This window comes from Miscanthus floridulus, chromosome 8, assembly GCF_019320115.1.
Source record: "Miscanthus floridulus cultivar M001 chromosome 8, ASM1932011v1, whole genome shotgun sequence".
Taxonomy (NCBI): domain Eukaryota; kingdom Viridiplantae; phylum Streptophyta; class Magnoliopsida; order Poales; family Poaceae; genus Miscanthus; species Miscanthus floridulus.
The window spans coordinates 67567693-67593374 of NC_089587.1; the positions used below are offsets into that span (position 1 = coordinate 67567693).

Sequence of the window (25682 nt, forward strand, 5' to 3'; positions counted from 1 at the left end):
TTGTCGGACTCTAGAAACAACTATAAATTGTTAATTGTCATTGTGCCAACACAAAGAGATTTTATCGGGTTTGAGGTTTGTCTAAAGTTTTTTTTTATTCTCAAGACCGAAAATTGCAAATTATCATGCCTGCGTATAATTTGCAACGAACTAAAGCTATAATTTTAATATAAAATACATGCAATCGCCTGCAAGGAAGCTAAAATCGAAGCACCTAAGTTTTAGCATGCCCCTTGATATAATATATATAATAAAAAAATCATTGTTTTGAGCTTTTAACGCGTAGGTCAACGTTCGTAGTCAACGGAACGGATCAGTCGTCGTCGGTGAAAACTGAAAAGGCTGGCGAGCACATGGGCGAGACCGAGTGTGGCTGGCTGGCTATCTCCACTCCGACCGGCGACCGCGTCGTTGTCTGGGTGGCTGCCACCCTGTCCCTCTCTCTTTCTCGCTAGGCTTGTTGCCTGAAATAATCCAATCCAGTACACCGAAGCAGGCCCGGCCCGGGTCGCCCCCGACCTGCCCACCAAACCAGAACGGCCGAGCCCAACCACTCCCACTCCACCTCCTCGGCGACGAGTCCTCCTCCCTTCTCTCTCCTTCCTCCTCTCCTCGTCTCGTCTCGTCGTCAGCTTCTCGCCTCCGCGGCTCCGCCTCCGCTGCGCGTCACCAGACTAGAGGGGAGGGGAGTGAGTGAGGGGGAGAGGGATCCCTCCGACCCGACCCACCGCCGTCACCTCCGCCTCCCGGATCTCCTCCGTCCTCACCGCCGTCGCCGACACGACTCCAGGTCAGGTCAGTCTCCACCTTCCCTCCCCACTACCTGCGCCTCAAACCCGCTTCCCCTCAATCCTGCCTGCCCGCTAGGGTTACTTCGCTGCCACCCGCGCTGATCATCACCTCCCTCATTCTCTCCCATGGTTTTGCTACCTTCCGCCCCATACGTCCATCCTAGGGTTCCGCGCCCCCGGCCCCGGCCCCGGCCCCGAATCTCCCAGCAACCCCATTCCCTCGCCATCCCTTCAGCTTCAGCACGGGACCGCTGCCCCGCTCAGCCTCATTTCAGCCGCGGCGCAGCATTCGCACCCTCCCCGCAATGGGTTGCATCCAACAACCCCTGAACTAAGCAAGGAAGGTAGGAACGTACGAGTACTTAGCTGCTCAAAACCTTTCTCTTTCTCTTTAAGCCTCTTATTGTCTCAAGTGACCATCATTCAAATCCTAGGTTAATTACGGTGCTATTCAACTATTAGTTTATTTATCATCACTAGCTGGAGGTCTCCTGTTTAGGCCCCTGGCTGCCATTGCAGCAAGCCAGCAACACTACTGCTGACTGTTGCCGCCTGCTATTGCAATATTACGTCTGTTTTGCTTGCGACTGCCACATGTTCAATGGGAAATGCTTTTCGCCCCCTCCCTCCGAGCTGTTCTTGCTTGCGCTATCTGCCTTACTCAGGACGTCCATTGCTCAATTGTTGTCGGTTACCTATTTTCCGGCTTCCGACATAGCTTCTCTAGCGTTTACGTGTAATGGTACATTGTTTGGTCTTCAGCTCCAGCCTCCAGCATCTCGTTTGTTTGGACGTAAGTGTTGCGCTGCCGGCATACCCGGGAACCGTAACGGCATTCTGACCTTTCTGGCATGCTAATGAATCAGAAAGAGCTAACTGGAGTGCACCAAAACAGAAAGTTAGTACAAATATTCTCTCTGTTTGTTCTTCACACCCTTACCGTTGTCTGTTCAGAGTCGGCACACGCAGATTTCAAAGCTTTATTCTTTCTGGCAAATCAGGACTTACAACTATCTGTGCCTACAAAAAAAACATGTCATTCTTATGCACACGCGCTATTAGTTAACACCTAGAGTGCCAATTAGGATGTGCATATTCTACATTATTGTGGATCAAAAACAAATGTCACGATGCAGATGGAAACGGATTATAGCTTAGCAAATCAGATACATTGAGATTACTACCGATAAGCATGCACCGGTAATAGTATGTGCCTAGTGAGGACATCTTGTATATTTTTAATGAGCTACAGAGAACATCAATGTTCAAAAAGGCGCTAGGCGATGACCCATAGCCTAGAGCCTAGGCGGGCCTAAGCGAGCCTAGGCGTTTTTCTAGGCGTTTTAATGTTTTAACTTTAATTAATACACATTCATATATTACCTTAGATTATCTTAAATAAAAGAAGAAATATGAGACATGTGGACCTAAAGTTGGAAGAAAGGCCCATCAAAAGAGCCCAGCCCATCTTATCCATACTCCTCCCAGCCCCTTCCATCCTTTTCTTATAAAAAAAGAAAGAAAAGAAAAAAGCCCCTTCCATCCGCAGGAACCAGCTTATCCTTATCCATCCACGTCTCCTTCCAGCCGCACACACCCTCCGCAGCCACAAACGCCCGACTCCGCCCTTCTCCGTCGCCGCCCGGCTCTGCTTCTTTCTCCACCGCGGCCAGCCTCCTCCCTTCCGCAGCACGTGCCCGCACGCGCCTGCCGCCGCCGCCCGCACGCGTCCGAAGCTCCTCCTCTGTCACCGGCGACCTCCAATAGGCGCTCCTCCTCCCCCACCGGCGCCGCCGACAAATTGGCGCCACCTAGGGGTCCGCCTACCCCCTAGGCCAGGCAGGACCCCCTCGTCTAGTGCCTAGTCGCGCCTAGGCGGACGCCTAATGTCGCCTTTTTGAACATTGGAGAACATATATGGATGTCTTTCATTTTTAGTAATCGTGAGTTCACATAGCCTCACCCTCACATGTATGTGTTCTTGAACAGGGTTGATGGATAATCTCTATCCAAGCACTCTGCTCAACAGTATCTCGTGTCTTGGCGCCTTAACATCTGATGTCTCTACCGTGAGACCCAAGCCTATTCAGAAGTATTGCAAAAATGTATATGATATCTCAAGCATCGTTAATCCCCTTGTTGAGGATCTTTGCAAGTCTCCTGAAGAGCAACTCAATGAGGTCCTAAAAGATCTTGACACCGCTGTCAATGAAGCTTCAGGACTTATTGGAAACTGGCACCAGACAACCAGCAAAGTATATTTCGTAAGTGCATACGACTATACAAGTCAATATACTCACTCTTCACTCCTCTTTCCATATATTATGTATTTATGTTTTCGACTTATGCTTCCCAAGGAAAATCAATCTGTCGTTTTTAACAGCAGTGCATCCTTTCCGGTTCTTACTAGGAAGCTCTAGGAAGCTGGTTCTCTTTTGATTCTTTGATGTGAAAAATCAGTATCATACATGCATTTGCTAGATACAAATGTTTCACATTATCTGTTAGTATCACTATTTAGCCTTCCTCTCCCTCTCTTTTTTCTTGTTGTCTAGCATTTACACAAACAACAGAAGGCATCAGGCTGGCGCTATCATCTTAATAACTTGAACTCTGGGCCCTTGAAATATCATAACTTTTTAGCTCTTGTTAGTAGCATAGATACTTGACTAAAGCATTTTGAAGAGATATTCAACCTTCAGGCTAACACTAATTTTAGTCGGCCATGTCTTGTGTTAAATAAAATTATCATTCCTCTGTACATAACCTTTGAAGTGTGCTGGGCGTTGACCTTGGTTATTGGTAAAGAGCCAAGATGTTCTAGCCAGACTTGCTTGAATAGCTTTACATGTGCATTTGGCATTTTTATTAGTTAATAATATGGTTTATCTAGTTAGCATACTTGTTCAATGGAAGCAGCATGTAAATGCATAGTATGTAGTATATACAGAAAAAAAAAAGATGGGGAAGCCATCATAAGGTTATAAGCATTCATGTAGGAGGGAACTTGAACGAGTTGGTGGTGATTCAGTTTTATCACATATAGTGAAAAGCGTACTTGTCCTTTTTACTGGATATTCCTTGATGTTTATGCCATTACACATGGATCCCTTTTCTGTTCATGTTGGTGTAGGTGAAATCTGAATTCTGAATGGTTTCATGCTCATGGATTCGCCACTAAACTTGACGTGTTGCTTTCTTTGTATATTGCAAACTTTAGCTATTTAGCTAACCAAACTTGATGAATGCCATAAATATTGAAAGCTACTCCTGCATTTCTGATTTGGTAATGTTCTTATTACCTTAAACAGGGTTGGCAAATTGAGTCAGTAATATCAGATATTCAGGGATGTTCCCTTCAATTGTGTCAGCTGGTGAATTCGCTCTTGCCTTCTCTGACTGGTCGTGCCTGCACGTGTATTGAGGTAATTGAAAGTGATTCTTTTTTATTATTACTAGAAGGATACCCTGGCTGCATGACTTTCTTATATAGAAATAAATCTGTTGCATTTATGAGTTGGATCTACATGTTCTTGCATCAGTTCTGGTCAAAATTAGGCAATGTAATGAAAGAATCCAATAAAAAAACTAATAGAATATTCGATCAAATTATAAGATGATGGAACGGCAAAACAAATAACATTATTTGGATGCCTTGCATTTTTGATTGATTGAATATAGTAATTGCACCTAGTGGGGGATGACGTGGATAGCTTATGATGTGGATAGCCTGCATGTTGAGATTGAAAGCTAGTGGGGCTAAGATATATAGATATAGACATAGGTATGGATTTCTGTTTGTGACCCTAATTTTTCTTCCGCACCCAATCTAACTCATCTATGATTTTCTACTCTTTTGTAGAAACTCCAGGACATCAATTATGAGCACATGTTTGATCTGGTTAAGGAGGTTGCCATGGAACTTGCAGAGACAAATGCAGTGGGCTCTGAGAATCTGTTGAAACTGTCAAGTTTGTTGAGCTTGTCAACAAACATGGAATTATACATGGAATCTGTTTCCCTTGAGAATCTCAGGACAAGGGCACTACGCAGTGAGAATCGTGAAGAACTGGAGCTAGCTGAGCAGATGATTCCACTGGTCAACTATATGCATGACCATCTTCTCAGGGAAAAACAACAGCTTAGCATCAATGGGGTGCCTATTCCTGCTGATTTTTGTTGTCCCCTTTCCTTGGAGCTGATGTCTGATCCTGTTATTGTAGCGTCTGGACAGACCTATGAGCGGGTTTATATCAAGTTATGGCTTGATGAGGGTTTTACTATCTGCCCAAAAACACGCCAAAGACTTGGCCACTCCAATTTAATACCTAATTATACTGTGAAGGCTCTGATAGCTAACTGGTGTGAATCGCATGACATCAGGCTTCCTGATCCTATGAAATCATTGAAGTTGAACTTTCCTTCTGCTGCCTCCTCCCTTCAGGATTCGAGTGCTGCAGATGGCAGCCCTCTACATCCTAGTGTTGTGTCAAGGGCTAATATTCCTGGGTCCCCAGAAGCTGATGTGTATTTGAGAAACTTGAATGGAGCATCTCCTCCCCATAGTTTGGCCAATCAGAATTCTCATGTGCATGCAAACCGTCCTGGTCATGACGTCTCGACAAGTCAAACTTCAGAAAATGCAAATGGTTCTGCACCAGATGTTTCAAGGTTATCTCTTGCAAGTTCGGAAGCAAGAGAGTCTAGTTTGGAAGGAAGGCGTGGTGGTTCGATTGGACAAATGTCAGGACATTCTACGGAGGAAGCATTTCAATCTTCTAATTTGGATAGGGATCTGCAGGACAACTTGGCTAGTTCTTCATTGAATGGTAGTCTTCCAAATAGTGGTCAACTTGATGGGGAATGTGACAATGGGGTTACAAGGGTTCCAAGTGATAGGACAAATTACAGTAGCGATGCATCTGGAGAGGTTACAGATGGTGGTGGTGCGCCTGTAGCCTCTTCTGTTCCTCAAAGGGAACATTTAATCCCTCCAAGATTGGGTACTAGAGGACAATTCATCAGGCGGCAACCATCAGATAGGGGTTTCCCCAGAATTATATCTTCCTCAACGATGGATGCACGGAGTGATCTCTCTGCCATTGAGAATCAGGTTCGGAAGCTGATTGATGATTTGAAAAGTGATTCTATAGATGTTCAGAGATCAGCAGCATCAGATCTTCGTTCTCTAGCTAAGCACAACATGGAGAATAGGATTGTCATTGCAAACTGTGGGGCTGTAAACTTGCTGGTTAGTCTTCTTCATTCACCAGATGCCAAAACCCAAGAACATGCTGTGACTGCTCTTTTGAATTTGTCGATCAATGACAACAACAAAATTGCTATTGCAAATGCTGATGCTGTCGATCCTCTCATTCATGTCCTTGAGACTGGGAACCCTGAAGCTAAAGAGAATTCAGCAGCTACTCTTTTCAGTCTCTCGGTTATTGAAGAAAATAAAGTGAAGATTGGACGATCTGGTGCCATCAAGCCTCTAGTAGACTTGCTAGGAAATGGCACCCCTCGAGGAAAGAAAGATGCAGCTACTGCATTGTTTAATCTGTCTATTCTTCATGAGAATAAAGCTCGCATCGTGCAAGCTGATGCTGTGAGGCACCTGGTTGAGCTTATGGATCCTGCTGCTGGGATGGTCGACAAAGCTGTGGCTGTGTTGGCAAACCTCGCTACGATACCAGAAGGAAGGAATGCGATTGGGCAGGCACGTGGCATTCCAGCCCTTGTTGAAGTTGTTGAGTTGGGTTCTGCAAGAGGGAAGGAGAATGCTGCGGCCGCCTTGCTTCAGCTCTGTACAAACAGCAACAGATTTTGCAGTATAGTTCTTCAAGAGGGCGCAGTGCCCCCGCTCGTCGCCCTTTCACAGTCAGGAACACCGCGGGCGAGAGAGAAGGTTCGCAGCTTCCCACAAGCTATATTTCTTAGGTTTAGAAAATTCAGCAGACACTTTTAATCACTGTGCTAATGCTGATTTGACGAACTCTGATTTGCTATTTGTTGTGCAGGCACAAGCGCTTCTGAGCTACTTCCGCAGCCAAAGACATGGGAATTCAGCAAGGAGATAGCCTTCTGATTTTTTTTTCTTTTGTTGTAGTGTACATTAAGCGACACCTTTTACACCCATCATCGTGATTGGGCTCCTGTTGACTGTTGTGGGTTGGCATTGGCAGATGCGGTGGCTGGAATTATGCAGTGCCCTGTGCTGTGTTTATAGATTGAGATTGTTATGCTCATCTCATGTAAGTGTTGTGGGCGGTGAGTGTTGTCTGTTGAGATGGTATCTTTTCTTTTTTTTCGTTTTTGAGGATTTTTTGTATAGCTTATCCATTGGTAGCAACTTACATATATTCACCGATTTTGTCCTGTATATTCTATTAGCTGTGGCCTGTGGAATTATGATGGTTCGATGGTTGTACAAGTTATTATTTGATCTGTAGTACCAAATAAGGCCATGTTTGGATGCAAAGTATTTTCAAATGTTTTTGTAAAATATGCTTTGGTTTTTAAAACCTGCTCACTGTTTGGATATACTCCCTCTGTCCCAAAAAGTCGTTATGGTATGCGTGCATAATTAAGTTTGTAGAAAATGCGTGCAACATTTATATCTCTATATAAGTTTATTAGAAAGTATATTCAATGATCTATCTAATAATACTAATTATGTATTATAAATTTTGATTTTTTTATGTATATTTAGTTAAAGTTAAAAGTGTTGATTTCTCAAGAAGTGAGAATGACATCTATTTTGGAACGGAGGGAGTATCAAATCTAGTTTCTAAAACCGTGCTTTTGTCAAAACTCATGTGAGAATGATATCTATTTTGGGATGGAGGGAGTATCAAATCTAGTTTTCTAGATCTGTGCTTTTGCCATTCTTCAAAAAAAAAAGTGCTTTTGTCAGAACTCATGACCTCTTTCTTTTTAGATTATGGTTTTGTATCTCTTCGGCTTATAGAAACTACAGTTTTGTGATACCGCAACTTTCAAAAGCTGTCATTTAAACAGGCCCTAAGTTGTTTGCATTGTCAAGTTATCTTCACTCTCGTGAGTCTCTTTTGTACAGAGTATTTTGACCTGAGCCTATGATCAACAACCTGAAGTAGTTTTCAGCACTTCCTACATTTTCTGAAACTATGGTTAGCACTTCCTACATTTTCTGAAACTATGGTTTGCATGAGAAGCTAGACATGCCGCAATCGTATAAAATGTAGAAGGTTAACCTAGCAGAATGTGCAACTGCTTATGCGAATGAGTTGAAGCCACTTTGCAATTGCCGCACTAGGGATGCAAGCGGGTTTGCTTGCTAACCCACAAATATATTTAATGCAAAAGCAAAAGATGCAAGCAACGGTTGCGACCTTCGTTTCAGCTTGGTATTGCTATAAGCTGTCGTTTGAGCCTAATTCAGCAGGCAGCATTACATTCAAGACGCACAAAACTACAGCCGGACTCTACTTACAACATTGCATTAAATATAGCCCTCGTTTAGTTGAGGCCAGAATCGGCGCCGCCGTAGCTCCTGTTGCTGCAGTAGGTACTGTAGCATTCCGTTTTTATTGGGTAATAATTGTCCAAACGTTGACTAATTAGGCTCAAAACGTTCGTCTCGTAAAGTACAACCAAACTGTGCAATTAGTTTTTGATTTCGTCAACATTTAGTACTCCATGTATGTACCGCAAGTTTGATGTGACGGGGAATCTTCTTTTTGCATAGTGCCAAAGTTGGAAATTTGGTGACTAAACAGGCCCATAGGAACGAGAAAGGGAACCTGCCGCAACCGACCGACCGTACTCTGTACAACATTCTCGAAGTGCCCTAATTCTGGTGTAAGTGTGAAACTACATTTCGTGGAGTTCTCTCACGATCTTACGGAATCGTTCTTCCTTCCCATGTCTGCATCTTACTCCTGCTTGGTGGGGAACGTGGGGTCGTAGCATGGTTTCCATCAGATGACACCTGGGGGCAAAAAAAAGGCACAGGGTTTAGTGTTTTAGTGTTCAATCAAACGAAGCAAAAGATCCCACCCACAGCGCACACACATGTTGTTCCAATGAGTATTGCGTGTTATGGTAAGTTGCTAGTCCCCCACAATTTGCTCATCTTTTTCTGAATCAGATATTCGCTGATTAAGCTTGATTTTAAATTCAAATAAACAAGTACCTCAGCAGCACAGTAAAACTAGGCGAGATGTTATTAACTAACCAAAATACGTACGCAACAAGACTAAGGGGAAATGAGAACGATAATCATGTACACGTACCATCAAGAGGCTTTAGCAGCTGCCATCCTCCTCTGTTTTTCTTGAGTAAGCTCTCACCTTTCTGCAGAACTCCTTAACTGCTGCATGATCTGAAAATGTCACGGGTGTTTCTTCCTCAACTGGATTTCTCTCATAAAATAGTTTAACAGGCATCCTTTCAATGACATCGCTTGGAGGATCCTCAGGTATATCACGATACAAATGTTTGAGAATGAAGAGAGCAGTATCATGATCTCGCCAATAGTTGCTACAGGACATCCACACGTCAGTGAAAATCTGAAACTCAGATTGAACAGGCAACGATAGTTAAATCAACAGGAAAGGCTTGAACTCACGTATGAGCTCCCAGAGCAGATAGATATGGATGCTGAAATGTTTTCTCCTGCAAAAATTGAATGAATTTAAGACTTTTAAGATAAAAGAATACTCATTAAACGTAAAAGCATATAGGAACAGCCAAGCCAAAAATATGGATGAAGTGGATCATGTTACCAACAGGCTTAAATGCAAAGGCGAATGTGCTAATCAGTTACAAATAATGTTACAATAAAGTACTGTATCTGTATGGCGCTTTGAAATGATGAGAACGTAATTTCAGAGTTGCACAACCCTTTGTAAGGTTTCTCAAACCACAGCTTAGTAATCAGTAATTCTAGTGGTGGAACCCACAGGTCCTCACAGATAAAGGTGAGATTGTGGGCCTGTGTCAGCAGTGACCCATTGTACTGCAATACACCAATATAGAGTACAGATTGAGTTCTCTAAGAGCAAAATTTATCACCTGAAGTACATGATCAATTCGACCATCCGGTGAACCGGTCAACCTTTCCATCATAATAGAACCATATGATCTTTCTTTCTCATTAGCACTCTCACCATCCTCTAGATGAATAAAGATCATCATTATGTCAGAATCTCTTTTCTTTGTAATTTTAAATGTATATGAAAGACAAAGAAAAATATATACCTTCTGTGTCATTTCTGCTCAATGCTAGCATAGCAGCTACTGCTTTGACCTATATATAGAAGATAAAAAATGAAGAGGTGAAAGCACATATTTACTAAGGCTATATTAACAGCGTTCACTTTTAGACCATTCTCAAGCATAACACATACTGTTTAATATATCAAAACCACGAGAATGACAACACTGTTTGTTAAAAGGATGCACTAAATTCACATAACCCCTGCAGAAGTGAAGAACTTACCTTCAGTGACTTCAATTGACGGGCAATGGCTTGAGAACGTGCAGAAATATCTTCTCTGAACTCCTACATGATATATCAACCCAAATATCGGTCAAAGTAAAAACATAGCATTCTCTGCTAGGAACAGACAATTAAAATGATGAACCACCCACCTGCACTCCAACATGTATCCGCTTTCCGCCTCTATGGTAGGGAACAATTACAGGACGCTTCTTTAGATAATCTTCACATACAAGTGGTTCAACTCTGTATAAAAGCCCACCTAGATTCATATGACATATTCCTCACTACGCAACAGATAAGTGCACTGTCTTCCAGTGCAACAAAAAAACAGTATCTAAATTTAACAAAGGTTAAGCACATCTTTTCATATCAGGTTGCCAATGTTAAGTTCTGCTGTGGTATTGTATGTTTTACAAACTCTCCAAACATGAGATAAGAAAAAAGTGTAAGAAAGCTACAAACCTGTATGCTACAGGATCAAAAGGATGAAAAATATTGAACATCTGCCGGCAGCATGGCATCTCTTCAATTATGTTCTCATCTTGCCAATAATCTTTCCCTTTGCCTGTAGAACAAGGTATAGAATTCAGATACAAATCATAGAATAATATAAGACAAACAAAACATGGAACAGCTGGCAATATGGAAGCACTAGCCAGTTGCCAGGAACACTTGTAAGTCGCTGCACACAAGGAAATGCTGACAGTAGCTTGAAGCATGTGCCACTATCAACATAATCCTTGATGATACATAGGAACAATTTTTCAACAATTCCACAAGTCTTTGTTCAGGCTACCATGCAACGAAGGGTAAACAATCTTCTTGTAGCTACTCATGGATGAATCCTTATCAAGCAGGTAGTTCAAAAGGTAATGAAGCGCTATACAATCTAAACCTAAGGAGAGCACTATTTAAATTTGTAAAAACCAAAAACAGACAAAACAAAGACATCAACACTGCTGTAAAACAGTGGGGTGGGGAGCACATAGGGCTTATTGTTGTTCCAACAATAACCCTTATAAACATGAATTATTATCAGTCAAAGGTTGCATACCAATACCAATACGGACATTACGCAGGGAAAGGAAAACACCCAAGGGAGATCCAACAGCAAAGAATGTGTCAACCTGAATATCCAAAAATATTGCAATAATGACATAAAATTCAAGTGAAAAAACAATGACAGAATACTCAAAATAACTAGGCCGATATCACCTTAAAGTTTAGTTTTGTGTATCTGATTTGTGGTGAGTAGGACTGGTTTGTACTTCCTTGCGCCATGAAAAACTTGCTCGAGTTCAAGGCATGATTGTCATTTTTGCCTACCACAAATATACATAAAAATTTGAATAAATACATCAAAAAAGGAACACACTAGAAGCCTTCAACAAGATGCCTTGGATTGAAAGAAACTACTTACCTTCATGATACTCAACACCACTGGTGCTTTCAGTCACTAGATGATTATGCTGTTCAAGATGATCTAGTCTAGCTTTAAGACGTTTCACCTGAATAAAGGAGAGTATAGGCATCAATTTGTTATGTCAGTTTAAATTGCACTATTTGCTTGGCTGCAAGATAACACTGTCATTTTATTATAATACATTTATTTCACTGTTAATTAAATATATGTTTATGTTAATCATTTCTTTCAAGGCAATCAACAACTGGCGACCTTCTGATGAAATTAGATGATTCAAAGATAGCACATATCAAATCAGACAAACTCCATGTATTCACACCTCTTCTTCTAGTGAAACGACCAATTTGTCTTTGTCAAGGACCATCAATTTTTCTTCATCAAGGACCTCTTCATGGACTTCCTCAGCAGATCTTGAAATGCTTGATCCTTCAGCATCTTTTGTGCTTACACCTGAAAGTTGTCCCTTCCCCAGTATACACCGTCTGATGATTCACAACCTTATTTTCTTCTTCATTTTGCTCAGCAACAACTGCACCACGTGGCACAACAGTTTCATGGTTATTTAGTGAATCCTCGAGCACACATGACGGGAGGATGCTGTCCATATGTGACGCATCAGTTATGGTGCTATCTTCATCAACGACACTGTGTGCATTATCAGCACAAGAATGCCCTAGAGTAGAAGTACCATGTTCCTTTGCACCTGAATCATGCAGAGCAACATCGTTGGCTGATTTTGCTCCTTGACTCCGATCAGATGTTTCCATGTTCAGATACTCTGTTGGAAATAGGGTCCCAAAGGGATTCTTGATGACAAAGTATATCATACTGACAGAACACTTCCTAACGAGTGGCCATACAATGAAACCTGCAAAATAGGGCAAGGCAAAAGATTTCTTGTCTAATTATCAGCATAATGGCAATTATAAAGAACATTGTGAACGGGTCATGAACTATTGAACTGCAAACCTTTCCACTGTAACCAGGATTTCTCTTCAGAAATTTCATGTACAGCTTGTTCAACTGGTTCGAGACCTGTAATAAGTTCAAGTCACTAATTTGTTGTACGAAGTTCAACAATGCTTTCTATCAATCAGGTAATACAGCACAGAAAAATAGCATGGGAATAATCATGTTTTCTAATGTACACCAAAGGAGGATAACTGAAGCTGTAAGATGGAGTTCAAAGACAGTGTGTCATCACAGTTGCTTAGACTAATCAGATTTGATTCTAAAGCCACGAAACAAAATCAAGGACTTTCCACCAAAAAAAACAAACAGAAGGTACTGCAGTAATATAGCAAATTACCGAGTCAATAATATGCTGACAGTAGATAGGACTCATATAATATAGAACATCATGAACTGTGGCACCTAACGCGACTCGAAGACCTTTAACTCCATCCAGAGTGAGTTTCTCAACAGTACTTTCACCACTGAGCTTCAAGCCCTTCCTCCACTATGATAATAAGCATCATTATTAGAAATAGAAATCAGTCAACAAATGGAGATATAACCATATGATATATCATGACTAATGAAAAAATCAACTTGGTAATCTGTTACTCTTAATAACATAAATAACTAAATAAGCAACAACTAAACAATGTTATTTGTTTCCACTTAGCGGTAGCAATGTATGACTAAGTATATATACATATATAGATCGAAATGCCTGTGAATGTTAGATAACCACCAGTCATGCATATCTTGTTTTCTTAGTTCATGTTAAACCACAGACAATATGAAAAAGTGATAATGTCAAGTGCTAGATCCATTTTGTTAGAATATATAACAAAGTAGTCCATTATGAGATTAACTATGGACTGCATGTTTACCCTTAACTCAAGATGCCTGAGTCCAAAATTCTTTATTAGCACGCTCGTTGTATTGCTAGGGTTCTGTTGGTTGTGTGAGAGCCAGACAAGAGTAGTTCGAGAGTGGTGTTTTCTGAACTCGGGTACTCTTCTTACAAGAAAAAGATATGTGCAGCTCTCCTGCTTATTCGAGAGGGAAAAAAAATCTTAGCAGGATGTATCACTTAAAGTTAACTTTGAGTTTTTTTACCTGACAGGGAATAAATAGAACCCTCTGGGTACTTCTTTGATAAGAAGTTAAGTATCTTTCAGCTAAGTTAGCAGTTACTCGACGGAAATCAACAACATCATCAACAAGATTAGCTTTCTCCAGCCTCTGTCCAATGCCATGAACCATGAATACCAGATGACCAACTGGAACCTATTAAGGAGCAATTACAGAATTTATTATCACTTCAAAGTTTTTTGCTGCACACAAAACCATGTAAAACTTATGGGAAATATTTTCAACACAATGATCCTCTGATATCCATTAACGTGGCAACCTTTGTTGTAAGATTGATAGATAGGGCTAAGCATTTAGGCGATAGAAAAAGTGCTCCATTGAACTATATCATCTGCAATCAGGCCAATCCCAATGCAAAATGTCCAAAGTGATGTCTAAGAGCTGAGCAAGTGCAAAAACCACTAAACACCCCATTGAATAGTGCCCATACATAGTGCCTATGGTACTTTACAAGGCCAACAGACAAATGAGTTAACCAATTATGAGGACACCACCTTCCCCCCCAATGTTTGTTTTGTGGTTTCAGATCTGAGCCGAGCTTGTTTCTTCATGTACACATTAGCTTCTTCTCCCTCATATTTTATTTTATCCTAGGCAAAACACCTAATTATTTCCTAAGACAATGCCATGTTGGAGACTTGGAGCATCGCGAGTGGCCTCATGTCTTTTTGGGTACAAAAGGTCACATCATGCCACCTAGTGATATATTAAACAAAAATGTTGCTAACAGCCTGCCAGTAAGGGAATTAAGTTAACTTGAGAATATTTTGGGGGGGGGGGGGGGGGGGGGGGGGGGATACTCTGAAGTACCTTTTCTTGTAATAATTAAGTATACCTAAATCTTTTGCCTGGGGAACACAGTTCACAGAGCACGCCAGTCTCACTTCCAAATTAACACTACTGATATGGAGAAAGAAAAGGTCCCTATGCCTCAAATAGTAAATACCTGAGAGCAGTAGTCATCCATTTCCTCTTCTTTTGTCTGACGCAACTCATCCTGGCAAAGAATCAGATGGCAGTTATACACTAAACAAGAATTGATTGTAGAGTACAGCTACAGTAAGATGGTGAAAGGCAATTATTCTCATTCCAGATTCATACTTACAGATCTGATACGATTCAAGTTGACAAACCAAAAATAGGAGTGCATTTCAAAATTTACAACAACAACATAGCCTTTCAGGTCCCAAACAAGTTGGGGTAGGCTAAATTGTAGTGCATTTCAAAATTTGAGGCAGAAAAATAGAGAAGTAGGCAGTTTTTCCGCAATAGCAGATTTATTTTGCTAGTGTTTTTCCTGCTGAATGAGAGATACAAAACCATAGGTACGACCAAACTCGCAGGCAGCAGAATGCTAGGCTAGTGAGATGTGAGATGGTGACTTTCATCTATGCACTACAGAAAATTCACTCTTGCTAATTGTATATAATTCATCTCAGAGCACCAGACCACATGTTCAACAGGATATAACGTAATTGGTTTACCATGATGTCTGAACCTGTTCCTATAGCTAAATTGCAATCCATTGAGATGCAACATTTTAGGCTTACAAAATAAAGAACAAATAAGCAGCAAACGCGAGACCAAATATCAAGATTTCAGTTTCCTTTTAGAATAAAAAAATAAAAGTAAAAGCATCAACTTGCAAATTCTGAAAACACTGGATAGATAATGGCATTAAAAAACAGCAACATGGTAGGTTACCTGTGAAGGGTTTGTACTTGCAGATTCAGAAGGAGAAAATCCGCGCCTTAATTTGATTGTGTTGCTACCAAGCTTAGGACCAGTATCAAAGAGAAGCCAAGCTTCCCAAGTATCATCCTCTCCCGTAAAAAGAGCATGCAAATCCTGCACAATTTTCTTTTTGCTTGACTCCAAATTATCAATCTTCACTTTCTGAGGAAGCATTATCAGCATTACATACCGGTGTACTTCCTTGGAGATCAACCCTTGCTGCAAATAGGCCTGAAGGCTGAAATTTTCGACGATGCCAGACCTAGTTTTGACAACAACAGGGTGTTCAGCTGTTTTCTGAGCTAAAAATCAGATAAGGTAGTATGAGTACAGGGACGAAACTAACAGTGCAAGATGACTAGGGAGAAAGGTTCATGGTTTCATGCACAGTGTAGGTAACATCCCGTCATATGTAGTTATATCATTTTCCATCACAATCATGATGCCCATGGTTCAGAGCTATGTTCCCATCCCACTTTTGTCATCCCTTGTAGCACAAATCCAACTATCCAAAGATTCTTTAAACAGTTCAAGATTGAGTGCCCAGCCCATTGGATTAATAATTTAAAAATATTTGGATCTGGTGAGGCAAGCTTGGTTATCATTCCTAAAGCAAATGACTCTCCAAAAATCCTTGACAGTTATGGTGAATTGGCAATCCTGAAAATGCATGCTGATAGTCTTGGGCAAATGTCACTAAAGAACACTCCACAAAAGGTTTGTACCTGACAATTATACGCTAACTCAAGTTGTTCAGAGACATCCTCGCGCAAGGGAATCCAATCAACGCCACCTTTGCGAGCAAACCAGTGGCCTCTCAAGACACGCCTGTTTTCACCGTTCCAGTACACAGGGAAGCAATGCCGCCTCATCAAATCAACCTGCAGAACAGTAGGTTGTTATGGAAACAACAGACTCTTAGATAGCATACTGAGAGCAGTCAACGATAATGGGTAGAATGCTTCCCAATGATCCATACATGATGATTCATTCTGGTAATGATAGAGCACACTAGGAAAGAGATTACAGACCTCATATAGTCCACCTTTCACAGGAACCCCAACCCGCTCTTCCTCCACCTTATAAAGATATGCAGAATCATCACTTTCAACCAAGGATCCTCTCGGTCCTGCACTGCATTCAGCGTACTCCCTCCACCAGTACGCAAGCAGCTCTTCCTCCCTCTACAAACAGTAACCAAATAACATGAATTTCGAGAAAGTTATTAAGAATGGATGCAGTTCTTCTTATACTGTATCAGATATGTTAAAAAAAGAGCAAAACAAGTCTAAAATAACAAATGCGCCAACATAGACTACTGTAGATAAATAAACACACGAAATTAAACAAAAAAGTAACCATCATGGATCAATTACCTGACAATGTTTATCAATTTTCAGATGAATAAGATGGTTTAATTTCTAACTAAACATTTAGGCATCCAAATGCGTGATTGAGATAGTAACCTCCAAGAAAGACGCCTCCAGTGCCAGAGAGTCCCTCTCGCTGAACCGGAAATAGTCTCCTTTCCCGACTATCTCTGTCCGTGGTACCGAAGAAGACAGCACTGCATCAACAATAAACCACATGCGATCGTTTAAGAGTCGAATCAGTAAACCTTTAACCTGAACCATCGACAATGTGATACTTCAGGAGACCAATCAGCTGCAAGTCTACAATAATATTTTCAACAAAAAAAAAGTCTACAATAATAGCAGGTGTGCTGAACTGTGTAGACATGCTCTGCTACTATTCAATTATAATTATAAATGATTCTAATTCCTAAAGTAGATAGACGTCACATGGGACTAAAATTGCAACCCCAATTTGCAGGTTCGGGACCGATCCTTTTGAAGCCTCCACATGAGTTATTAGCCCAGAATAGTAACTAGTTTTTGTGACATCTAAACCCCAAGCAGTTGGCATGTGCCATGGACCATGGTGGGTGAGCTGGTCGGAAGCAGCTAAGTACGTGGGGCCACTGATCACCTTGCGGAGCCGAAGCGCCGCATGAAACCGAAACGCCCAAGTCAAATACGGGCGAGGGGAGGGGAAGGGGGTGGACGGGGGGCGGTGCACCTTTGTCAGCGAGGGGGAGCTTGCAGAAGTACCAGCGGACGTCCTTGCCGTCGGAGGGGCTGTTGGTGTGCGCGAGGTACTTGCGGCGCGCCGCGCAGTGCCCGATCGCGTCCTCCAGCCGCGCGATGTTGGAGGGCGTGTTCCGCAGCGAGTCCGGCGACGCGCCCTCCGCCTCCCCAGCGGGGCCCGGGCCCGCGGGCGCGCGGCTCGTCGACGCGTGCGCGTCCCCCGGGTTGCCAGCCCGCGCGCCCCAGCTCTCATCCGGGCCCGCCATGCGCGCCGCTCCCGGTTCGGGTTCGCCGGCGGCGAGGAAAGGGGAGGAGTGGAGTCGGAGACGGGGAAGAGAGAAGGGTAGCGGGGCGGTGGGGACGGCGAGGTGGGCCCCCACCTCAGGAAGAGAGAAGGGAAGTCACGGGACGGGACGGAGGGAATGTGCCGCCCGGGAGGCGAATCAGAAGAGCCCAACTGCAACTGCAAGTCCGACCCCCATGGCCATGGGGAATTCGCCATGGGTGACTGGTCGGTCGGGCCAGTAGTTGTACCGAATCCGTTTTCTGTTTTTTGATTTGATTTGAAAACGTAGAAAGTTCGAATTCGCAAGGTGCCTTTCAAATTTGGTTATCCTTGGCTACAACTTCTGTGCGATGAGTTTTTATATATTTATAAAAAAAACATGTAGAAATGACAGATGAGAGGATGCTTTCACAAATGACATAAGCGCAACGAGATTTTATATATAATATATAAAAAAGGGTAGAGATGAGAGAATTTCACAAATGACATAAGCCAACCGTGCTTTCAGTGAGTTTCGAAAGCAAAGAAGACTTTGGATGGGACAAGCATCATTGACATGGAAGGATTTGCAATTTTTTACTTAAAGGAAATGGTGTCTTATATACTATACTCCATCCATTTCAAACTATAAAGACGTTTGACTTTGGTAGATATAATATGTTATTTTACTAGATATAGTGGCAAAAGTTATTATGTATAAAAAATGGTTAAAACATCTTGTAATTTGGAATGAAGGGGTACTATATATAAGTTTAAGGAACTCCAAGACCGTTCAAAATCCACCTCCAACAGCAACCAATAAATAAAAGGAACCTAATTTCAGGCCTAGCTAGATTTGTCGCTTCCTGAACTCACATTTACGTTGATGAACTGTCACTCTATCCCATCTTCACGCAAAAAAAAAACTGTTTATAGAACCTCCACGTGCAAAAGGAAAACACGCCATAGTTCCACATATTGTCATCTTCTCGTTGCCATCACATTACTCTTGCGGCGGTTCCTTGCGTTCTAGTCATCATTTGCCGTCCAAATTGATTAGCGTCACAAAAACAAATGTGGGGTGCCATTACTATGTGTACTAAAAAAAATATCCACAATCATTTTGGACTACCAATTAGTGAAGAATCTAGCCCCCCCCCCCTTTTTTTTGCTTCCGATGAGTTTTACCTGATTAATGACAGTTGGATGTGTAGCGCCTAAATGGCCTCTCCAAATGTTCTGATGTGCAACGCTCCTGTTAACCCACCCCGTCGCTTGTCTCGACTGCCACCACCACTTGTCAACCAGCCCTCCCAAACTATCGTTTATAGCTAGAGAGCACAAAAACTCCAATCCCCGACCCGAAACCTCAAAACCCTAACCTTGGTCAGGTACTGAATCTCGAGATCGCTAGATTTGAGAGAGAGAGAGAGAGATGCGAGGAAGGGGAAGGGGGGGGGTTTGACATGTTGATGGGTGAGTGCGCCTTCATGAGCACAAGGAGACCGCACATTGAAGAATGAATAGGGCTGTGCATATGAAACACTCATCATACGCACATGCAAAAATAAGTTTTTTTCCCCTCCAAAAGTACATAAAATCAAATAGACCATATAGTGATGGCTCACATTGACGTCGACACGTTTAGAGGCCATTGGAATAGGACGAGCTTATACTTCATATATATATTATATATAGTATTCAGTATTGTCTCCGTCAAATTTGCGGTATAGTCAAAATTAAACTATCTTAAATTAACCAAATCTACAATACAACTTTTTGAATGGAGGGAGTGCTTTACTTTGGTGTCACGTTATGGAGTAGCTTATAAATATTACAAATACGCTTGAATACGCTTTGACTTTCACCAACAAAACCAGCACAACATTGCACCCCAAAAAAAAAGAGCACAACATTGAAATACGAGTACGTTTCTCTTCATATGACACGTACTATAAGCAGCAAGAAACGCCCGTAGTTCCCGTTGTATATAAATGGGCTAGGACATCCACGGGCTGCATCTCGTCACCCGGAGGACATCCAAGCCGACCCGTGCTAAGAAAAAAAAAACGGGGCGGCGAAAACCCTCAAACCCTAATCCTTTCGTTCCCCATGGCGGACGCTGACGCCGCGCCGCCAACGCCGCCTCGGGAGGTTGTAGCGCCCGAGGAGCTTCCCACGGCCGCCGAATCCGCCGTCGCCGCGCAGGAGGAGGAGGAGGCCGCGACGGCCGAAGTCGATAACAAGCGGAAGCTGGAGGAGGTCAGCGCCGACGCGGAGGCGAACGGCACCGACGAGGATGCCAAGCGCCCGCGCGTGGACGGCGAGCCCGACGCCGCCACAGGTGGATCTCTCAGTCCCCCCTTGTCTGGAATCTATGGTTTATCGCTGGCGCGTGCGCTTTTACTTCTAGATGAAGCTTGCGGCTCATCCAATTGATTGATTCGCTCGTTTCTCTCGATTGGGAGCAGGGGTTGAGCAACAGAACGATGGGTCCTCCGTGAATGTGGAGGAGCCCGCAGCTGCGGAGGATAAGGTTGCTCCGACCGATGGGGCAGCGATGGATGGTGATAACGGCACGGCCGCTCCTGCTCCGGATTCGGCTTCTGATGAGAAGCCGCTTGAAGCAGCAGCTGTAGCTCCCCAGCAGGAAGGTGATGCAGCAACTGATGCACAGGAGATTTCTCGTAAGATCGAAGTGCCCAACAGCAAGGTATATTAATCCCAACAAGCTTGTTTACTGTCAGATTCTGCTTATATTATTAGCGAGGTCTTGCACTGAATGTCGAGAACTGAATGACAGAGAGAAGAACATTTACTGTAGCAAACTACAGTTTCTTTTACAAACATGTTGTTCAGTCTATTCAAATTGCGGGAATTCATGCAGGTTGGTGTCCTTATTGGAAAATCTGGTGAGACAATTAGGAACTTGCAATCGAGCTCGGGTGCACAGATCCAAATCACCAAGGACGCCGATGTGGACTCAAATGCCCTGACTCGGTCAGTTGAACTAGTTGGAACCCTTGGAAGTGTTGATAAAGCAGAGCAGCTTATTAAGAGTGTCATAGCTGAGGTACACTGAATATGTGCTGATTCCTTAATTTGAGTTGCCCTTTGAGCTATATTTTCACCTGCACTGCTAGTTCTAAAATTTTCCTTGGATGCTCTACCCTCTATTCCAGGCTGAGGCTGGCGGTTCCCCTGCCTTAATAGCTAGAGGATTTGGAAGTGGACAGCCTGGATCAGAGCAATTTGAGATGACAGTTCCTGATAACAAGGTTCTTTCTTGGTGCTAATGATGTTGTTATAGTGTGCCATTTTATATGTTCAACCATTACCTTTATTTCATAGGTTGGTCTCATTATTGGAAAAGGGGGTGAGACAATTAAAGGCATGCAGACCAAATCTGGTGCTCGTATTCAGGTGGATATGTCACTTGTCATGGTGGCTTGCCATTATCAAACTTCTACAACTCATATATACTGAGAGGTCTAAGGAGATAACTTTGAATTTTTTTTGTAGTTAATACCCCAACATCCTCCAGAGGGTGTTACATTGACTGAAAGAATTGTACGTGTTACTGGGAATAAGAAGCAGATTGAAGTTGTAAAGGATTTGATCAAGCAAGCTATGAATCAGGTGATGTGATCTTCCTTTGTCCTTTTTTTTGGGTAGTCGAATTTGTGTTTTCATTGTTAAGTACTACTTTATGCTTTTGGTTGTTCATGCATTCTGTGATCTGATGGTTGCTGATGATGTGATCATGCTTCATGATTGATTGTTCTTGGTTCATGATATGGTTACTTTTGTGATGTAGATACCAAATTCAATGTTGTCTTCATGGTATTTTTTTAACCCAAGACAAATTCGTGGCATGCCTATTGAGAACATGGCCTTATTACAATGCTATTATTGTCCGATTGGTTTCTTAGCTTTTGGGTTTTGTAATATGCCTGCTTTATCATTGCATGCAATTTATACCATCTTTTCTGATCAAGCCAAACTTGAGATTTCTTGATAACCTTTGTAGCTTGTATAGTTGTCCCAAGTGTACTGATATTTGGGTTTCATAATATGCCTTGCATGCAATTCGTACCATCTTTCTGATCAAGTCCAAGTTTGAGAATTTCCTGATAAGCTTTCTAGCTTGTATAGGTGTCCCAAGTGTACTGATATTTTTTGTTATAAACAAAAACAATTTGCTTCCGTACTTTGTTATTCATACTGTGGATATATTGCCATTTCTCTTGTTGGGGAGTGTTGGACCCTTGAATTTTAAGATTTGTTTTAAACTAATCACTCTTCTCTACAATTGGCCTTGTATGAAGTATCCATCTTGATATATAGCAGTGCCTAATTGGGCTGGAAGGTAAGTTCTTCATGTTTGAGTTCTCATCTTCTGATGAAAGGCAAACGCGACACCATTGCTTTCTCAAGATTAAGGATGTAAAATTTGTAAATCAGATTCATTACCTCAATGAATATTTCACTTCCTTTCCCTCGTCAAAATCCCTTATCCTGGGTGCTAAGCACTGTGAACTTTTTATGGCTTATTTTCTCTTCTCGTTTTTACTGGATCATGCATGCTTCCATTCCATACCTGTCTATTGGAGCAAAGTTCTTGAATTATTTATTTGTTAAATAATATGAATTATTGAAGAGTCAAAAAGAGTGCATACAATTCAGAAATGAACTTTTGAGCCGTAATACATAGCAAATGATTCGTCTGGGAGATCTGGATACTGATTGGATTCTTGATCCCATTAGCTTACTATTCTTCGTAGGACATACACTATGAGTAGGACTTTCCTCATCTATCACCCTTAACAATAAACATGGGCATGCTTAATTGAATTAAAATGGATCACAATGTGTCAATGTCCATGACTATAGCTTTGCAAGTGCTGTATTACCATACCAGCGGATTATCCAGTTGCTAGATAAGATATGATTCTGTTTCCTACATAAGCAGTCTGAACTGACACATCAAGTTCACTCGCTTCCAGTTTCCGTCAATGATTTTTGTTGAAGGTGCCAATTTGGAGTTGGTTGGGCATCCTAATGCAGATACAGCTAGCTTTCTTCATGGGGGTCATCGTTTACTTGCACCGAAGAGGGATATTGATCATTATCCCTTACCCTTGCATGGTTTATGTAGTTGGTAACTGGTAAGGCTGCCTATTTCCGAAAGGAAACAGAAATGGTATGGCATTGGAAGACTGCAACAAGTGTATCATTGCCATGACAAGGCTACTACATCACCATGTATAGGTTTGCTAAACTGAATTGTTTGTGACTGTATGTTGTCTTCAAAACACAACTTCCATATGCTATAGCTAAATGATTAAGGATTTACACATTGTTACTTATTTGGTATGACACTCTTAACTAGAGTTTGGGTTGCTTGGCGTTATTTCCCCCCCATTAGTAACGGTTGCTATTTGATAATGTGTGATGCAGTGCATTTAATCTCGATATTATTGTGTCCTCTATTGAAGCTGTTTATGTTTATGAGATGCACCTATATGTTAAATTCTGAAGTAACCCTTCTTTTTATTCTACATTTCTTGTTGCAATTTTTAATGATGGTTAACCAAGGGTATTGTTGATATTCCTATTGTATTAATGGTGTTGCATAATGTTGTGCACAGAAATTTGTGGAGATTTTGTTAACGGATTTCTTTATTAAACATTGTTTCTTGAACGATTTATTAGTGATTAATGCTGGACAGTGTTTAAGAAGTATGAGATATGAGCTACTATGCAGTCATATATATTCTTAATTAATGCTGTTCTTATTTAACTGCAATGTAGTCTGGCTGCCCCTTGATGGCTTCCTATTACCTTTGGCTTTATGTTAGTTTGTAGTGTCTGTTGTTTACTTCCCCTTTTGGTTTCTAACATGCTTTCTTGTACAGACATTTTCAAAGAATACAAACCAATCTGGCGGATATGGTCCACAAGGTTACCGCCCTCAGGGTCATGGTGCTGGTTCTCAGTGGGGGCCACGTTCTCAGAATCATGGCTATGGATACCCACCTAGAGGTATGCCTCCACCTCAAAACTACAACGCACCCTACGGTGGCTACCCGCCGCAGGGACCACCAAGAGGTGGCATGGGCTGGGACCAGAGGCAGGGCCCTCCACCCCATCCTTCGTACCAGGGTGGTGGTGGTTCTGACTACTACAAGCAGGGATCTCAGCCATATGATAGCCAGCCACCAAGCTACCCTCCTGGGCCAGGGAATTACAACAGTTATGGGCAATCCCAGGCTCCTAACTATGGCCAACCTCAGTATCCGCAACATGCGCCTCAACAGAACTACAGCCATGGGTATGGTGATCCTAGATACAATGCTCCCCCTCCGAACCAGCAGTACTATGGTCAGCCACCAATGGGCCCGCAGCAAGGCTATCCTCAACAGCCAGATCCCTATGCTAGGCCTCCATACGGTGGACCTGGACAATGGCCGCCCAGGGGTGCTCCGGCCGCAGATGGCTCCTACCAGGCGCCACCTGCATCTTATGGGCCGCCGTCTCAGCAGCCTCCTGCTTATGGGCAAACATACGGTGCAGCAACTGGACCTGATGGGTATGCGCAACAGGGTTACCCACAGCAGGGTGGGCCAGCACCAGCTCCATATGGTCAGAGTGCACCAGCAGCTCCAGGCTATCCTCAGCAAGGCACACAGCAAGGTGGCTATGTACATTACCCGCAGACCCAACCAGCATATGGTGATCAAGCAGCTCAAGCTAACTATGGGTACCAGGGAGCTCCAGCAGATCCTAACTATGGAAGTGCGTACCCACAGCCAGGATATGGTCCTCCTGGTCAGGCAACTGGTCAGGCTGGTTATGCCTCCTCTGCGCCAGCAGCCGGCCAGCCTGCGTATGGCCAGGCAGGATACACACAGCCATCTACAAATCCTCCAAGTTATGATCAGTCTGCAGCACCAGCAGCGACTCAGAGCGGCTATGCTGCACCCCCTGCAAATCCACAACAGCCTGCTGCAGCAAAAGGGGTCTCGCCACAGCCTGCTGCTGCTGGATATGGTGCTGGTGGGCAGTGGACGGCATGAGCCTCGTCTCTCAAACTTTGCTGACAGCAAGATTGTGTTGGATACCGCTTTTGGCGCCTGTTCCAATGTTTGCATCTTTTGGATGTCTGTGGATGCATCGGGTAGGGTTTTGACTTCGTTATCAAAAGAGATTGTAACCCCTTGAGTTTGTGATACTTGGCATCTCTGTAGTACCTACTAGTAGTTGGTTAATGTGACTTTAAACATCCTATTCAGTTTGAATGAAACCTTGTTTCGCTACTTCGCAGCTTGTCTAGTAATATTTGGATCTGTGTTTACCCGAGTCATTTTTTATGTTCGGCTTGCTCTTGCGCTGTTGTTCCTGTAAACAAATATTGGTGTTTGGCTTCTCTTACGTGGTTCATGGAATGATGGGTGGCCTTGCGAGTTGGCAATAATTATGTTTCCGGCTTGCTCTTGTGCTGTTCCTGTAAATTTTACTAAATTTTGACTTGGAGAGTCAAAATATCTCAATTTTGACTAAATTTGCCCTGTCGTTTCTATAGATAAAAATATTGGCGTTTGGCTTTCTGTTTCGTGGTTCATATTCATAGAATGATTAGTGCCCTTGCGAGTTGGCAATAATTCTGTTTATGCAGCGCAGTTGTGCTGTTCGTCCAAACTCGGTGGGTTTGTTTGTATTTGATCCGACCGAATCATGTTAGTACAGTTAGCATGGGAATGGAAAAGCCTTAGCTTTGAAAATGCCGGTC

The 25682-nt window shown here is 42.6% G+C and overlaps 3 protein-coding genes across 5 annotated transcripts; 2 read left to right on the forward strand and 1 right to left on the reverse strand.

The window, feature by feature from the left end:
• The first annotated feature begins 655 nt into the window (after positions 1 to 655).
• LOC136476592 (U-box domain-containing protein 4-like) lies at positions 656 to 7259 on the forward strand. Of its 3 annotated transcripts, XM_066474492.1 has the most exons (6): positions 679 to 795; positions 1554 to 1689; positions 2781 to 3055; positions 4103 to 4216; positions 4654 to 6699; positions 6812 to 7259. In XM_066474492.1, the coding sequence occupies exons 3-6, from the start codon at positions 2786 to 2788 to the stop codon at positions 6869 to 6871; spliced, it is 2490 nt and encodes an 829-aa protein (XP_066330589.1). In that variant the 5' UTR covers positions 679 to 795; positions 1554 to 1689; positions 2781 to 2785; the 3' UTR covers positions 6872 to 7259. The 3 variants fall into 3 exon arrangements, with proteins under 3 accessions (XP_066330588.1, XP_066330587.1, XP_066330589.1); XM_066474491.1 differs by lacking the exon at positions 1554 to 1689 and having other exon boundaries at positions 656 to 790; XM_066474490.1 differs by lacking the exon at positions 1554 to 1689 and having other exon boundaries at positions 666 to 795.
• Positions 7260 to 8259: 1000 nt separating this feature from the next.
• LOC136476593 (phospholipase SGR2) lies at positions 8260 to 18121 on the reverse strand. Its single transcript, XM_066474493.1, is given in 25 exon segments — positions 8260 to 8763; positions 9068 to 9314; positions 9403 to 9449; positions 9849 to 9949; positions 10035 to 10083; positions 10276 to 10338; positions 10428 to 10521; positions 10741 to 10843; positions 11333 to 11405; positions 11494 to 11600; positions 11699 to 11786; positions 12021 to 12155; positions 12157 to 12489; positions 12491 to 12529; positions 12531 to 12569; positions 12671 to 12736; positions 13011 to 13160; positions 13769 to 13939; positions 14751 to 14801; positions 15509 to 15652; positions 15729 to 15800; positions 16264 to 16419; positions 16570 to 16722; positions 17005 to 17105; positions 17618 to 18121. Coding segments are annotated over 24 exon segments (2844 nt in total). The 5' UTR covers positions 17892 to 18121; the 3' UTR covers positions 8260 to 8763; positions 9068 to 9079.
• Positions 18122 to 19902: 1781 nt separating this feature from the next.
• On the forward strand, positions 19903 to 25209 carry LOC136476594 (uncharacterized). The gene is made up of 7 exons (XM_066474494.1): positions 19903 to 20234; positions 20362 to 20603; positions 20778 to 20963; positions 21073 to 21168; positions 21242 to 21313; positions 21413 to 21529; positions 23809 to 25209. The coding sequence occupies exons 1-7, from the start codon at positions 20003 to 20005 to the stop codon at positions 24967 to 24969; spliced, it is 2106 nt and encodes a 701-aa protein (XP_066330591.1). The 5' UTR covers positions 19903 to 20002; the 3' UTR covers positions 24970 to 25209.
• The last annotated feature ends 473 nt before the right edge of the window (positions 25210 to 25682 follow it).

Excerpts from the sequence above, each read along its gene's own strand:
- LOC136476594 (XM_066474494.1), top strand. The coding sequence starts at position 20,003 with ATGGCGGACGCTGACGCCGCGCCGCCAACGCCGCCTCGGGAGGTTGTA. Across the intron at positions 20,964-21,072 it reads TTAAGAGTGTCATAGCTGAG|GCTGAGGCTGGCGGTTCCCC; the intron begins GTACACTGAATA and ends CCTCTATTCCAG. Across the intron at positions 21,169-21,241 it reads TGACAGTTCCTGATAACAAG|GTTGGTCTCATTATTGGAAA; the intron begins GTTCTTTCTTGG and ends TTTATTTCATAG.
- LOC136476592 (XM_066474491.1), top strand. The coding sequence starts at position 2,786 with ATGGATAATCTCTATCCAAGCACTCTGCTCAACAGTATCTCGTGTCTT. Across the intron at positions 3,056-4,102 it reads CAACCAGCAAAGTATATTTC|GGTTGGCAAATTGAGTCAGT; the intron begins GTAAGTGCATAC and ends TACCTTAAACAG. Across the intron at positions 6,700-6,811 it reads CACCGCGGGCGAGAGAGAAG|GCACAAGCGCTTCTGAGCTA; the intron begins GTTCGCAGCTTC and ends TTTGTTGTGCAG.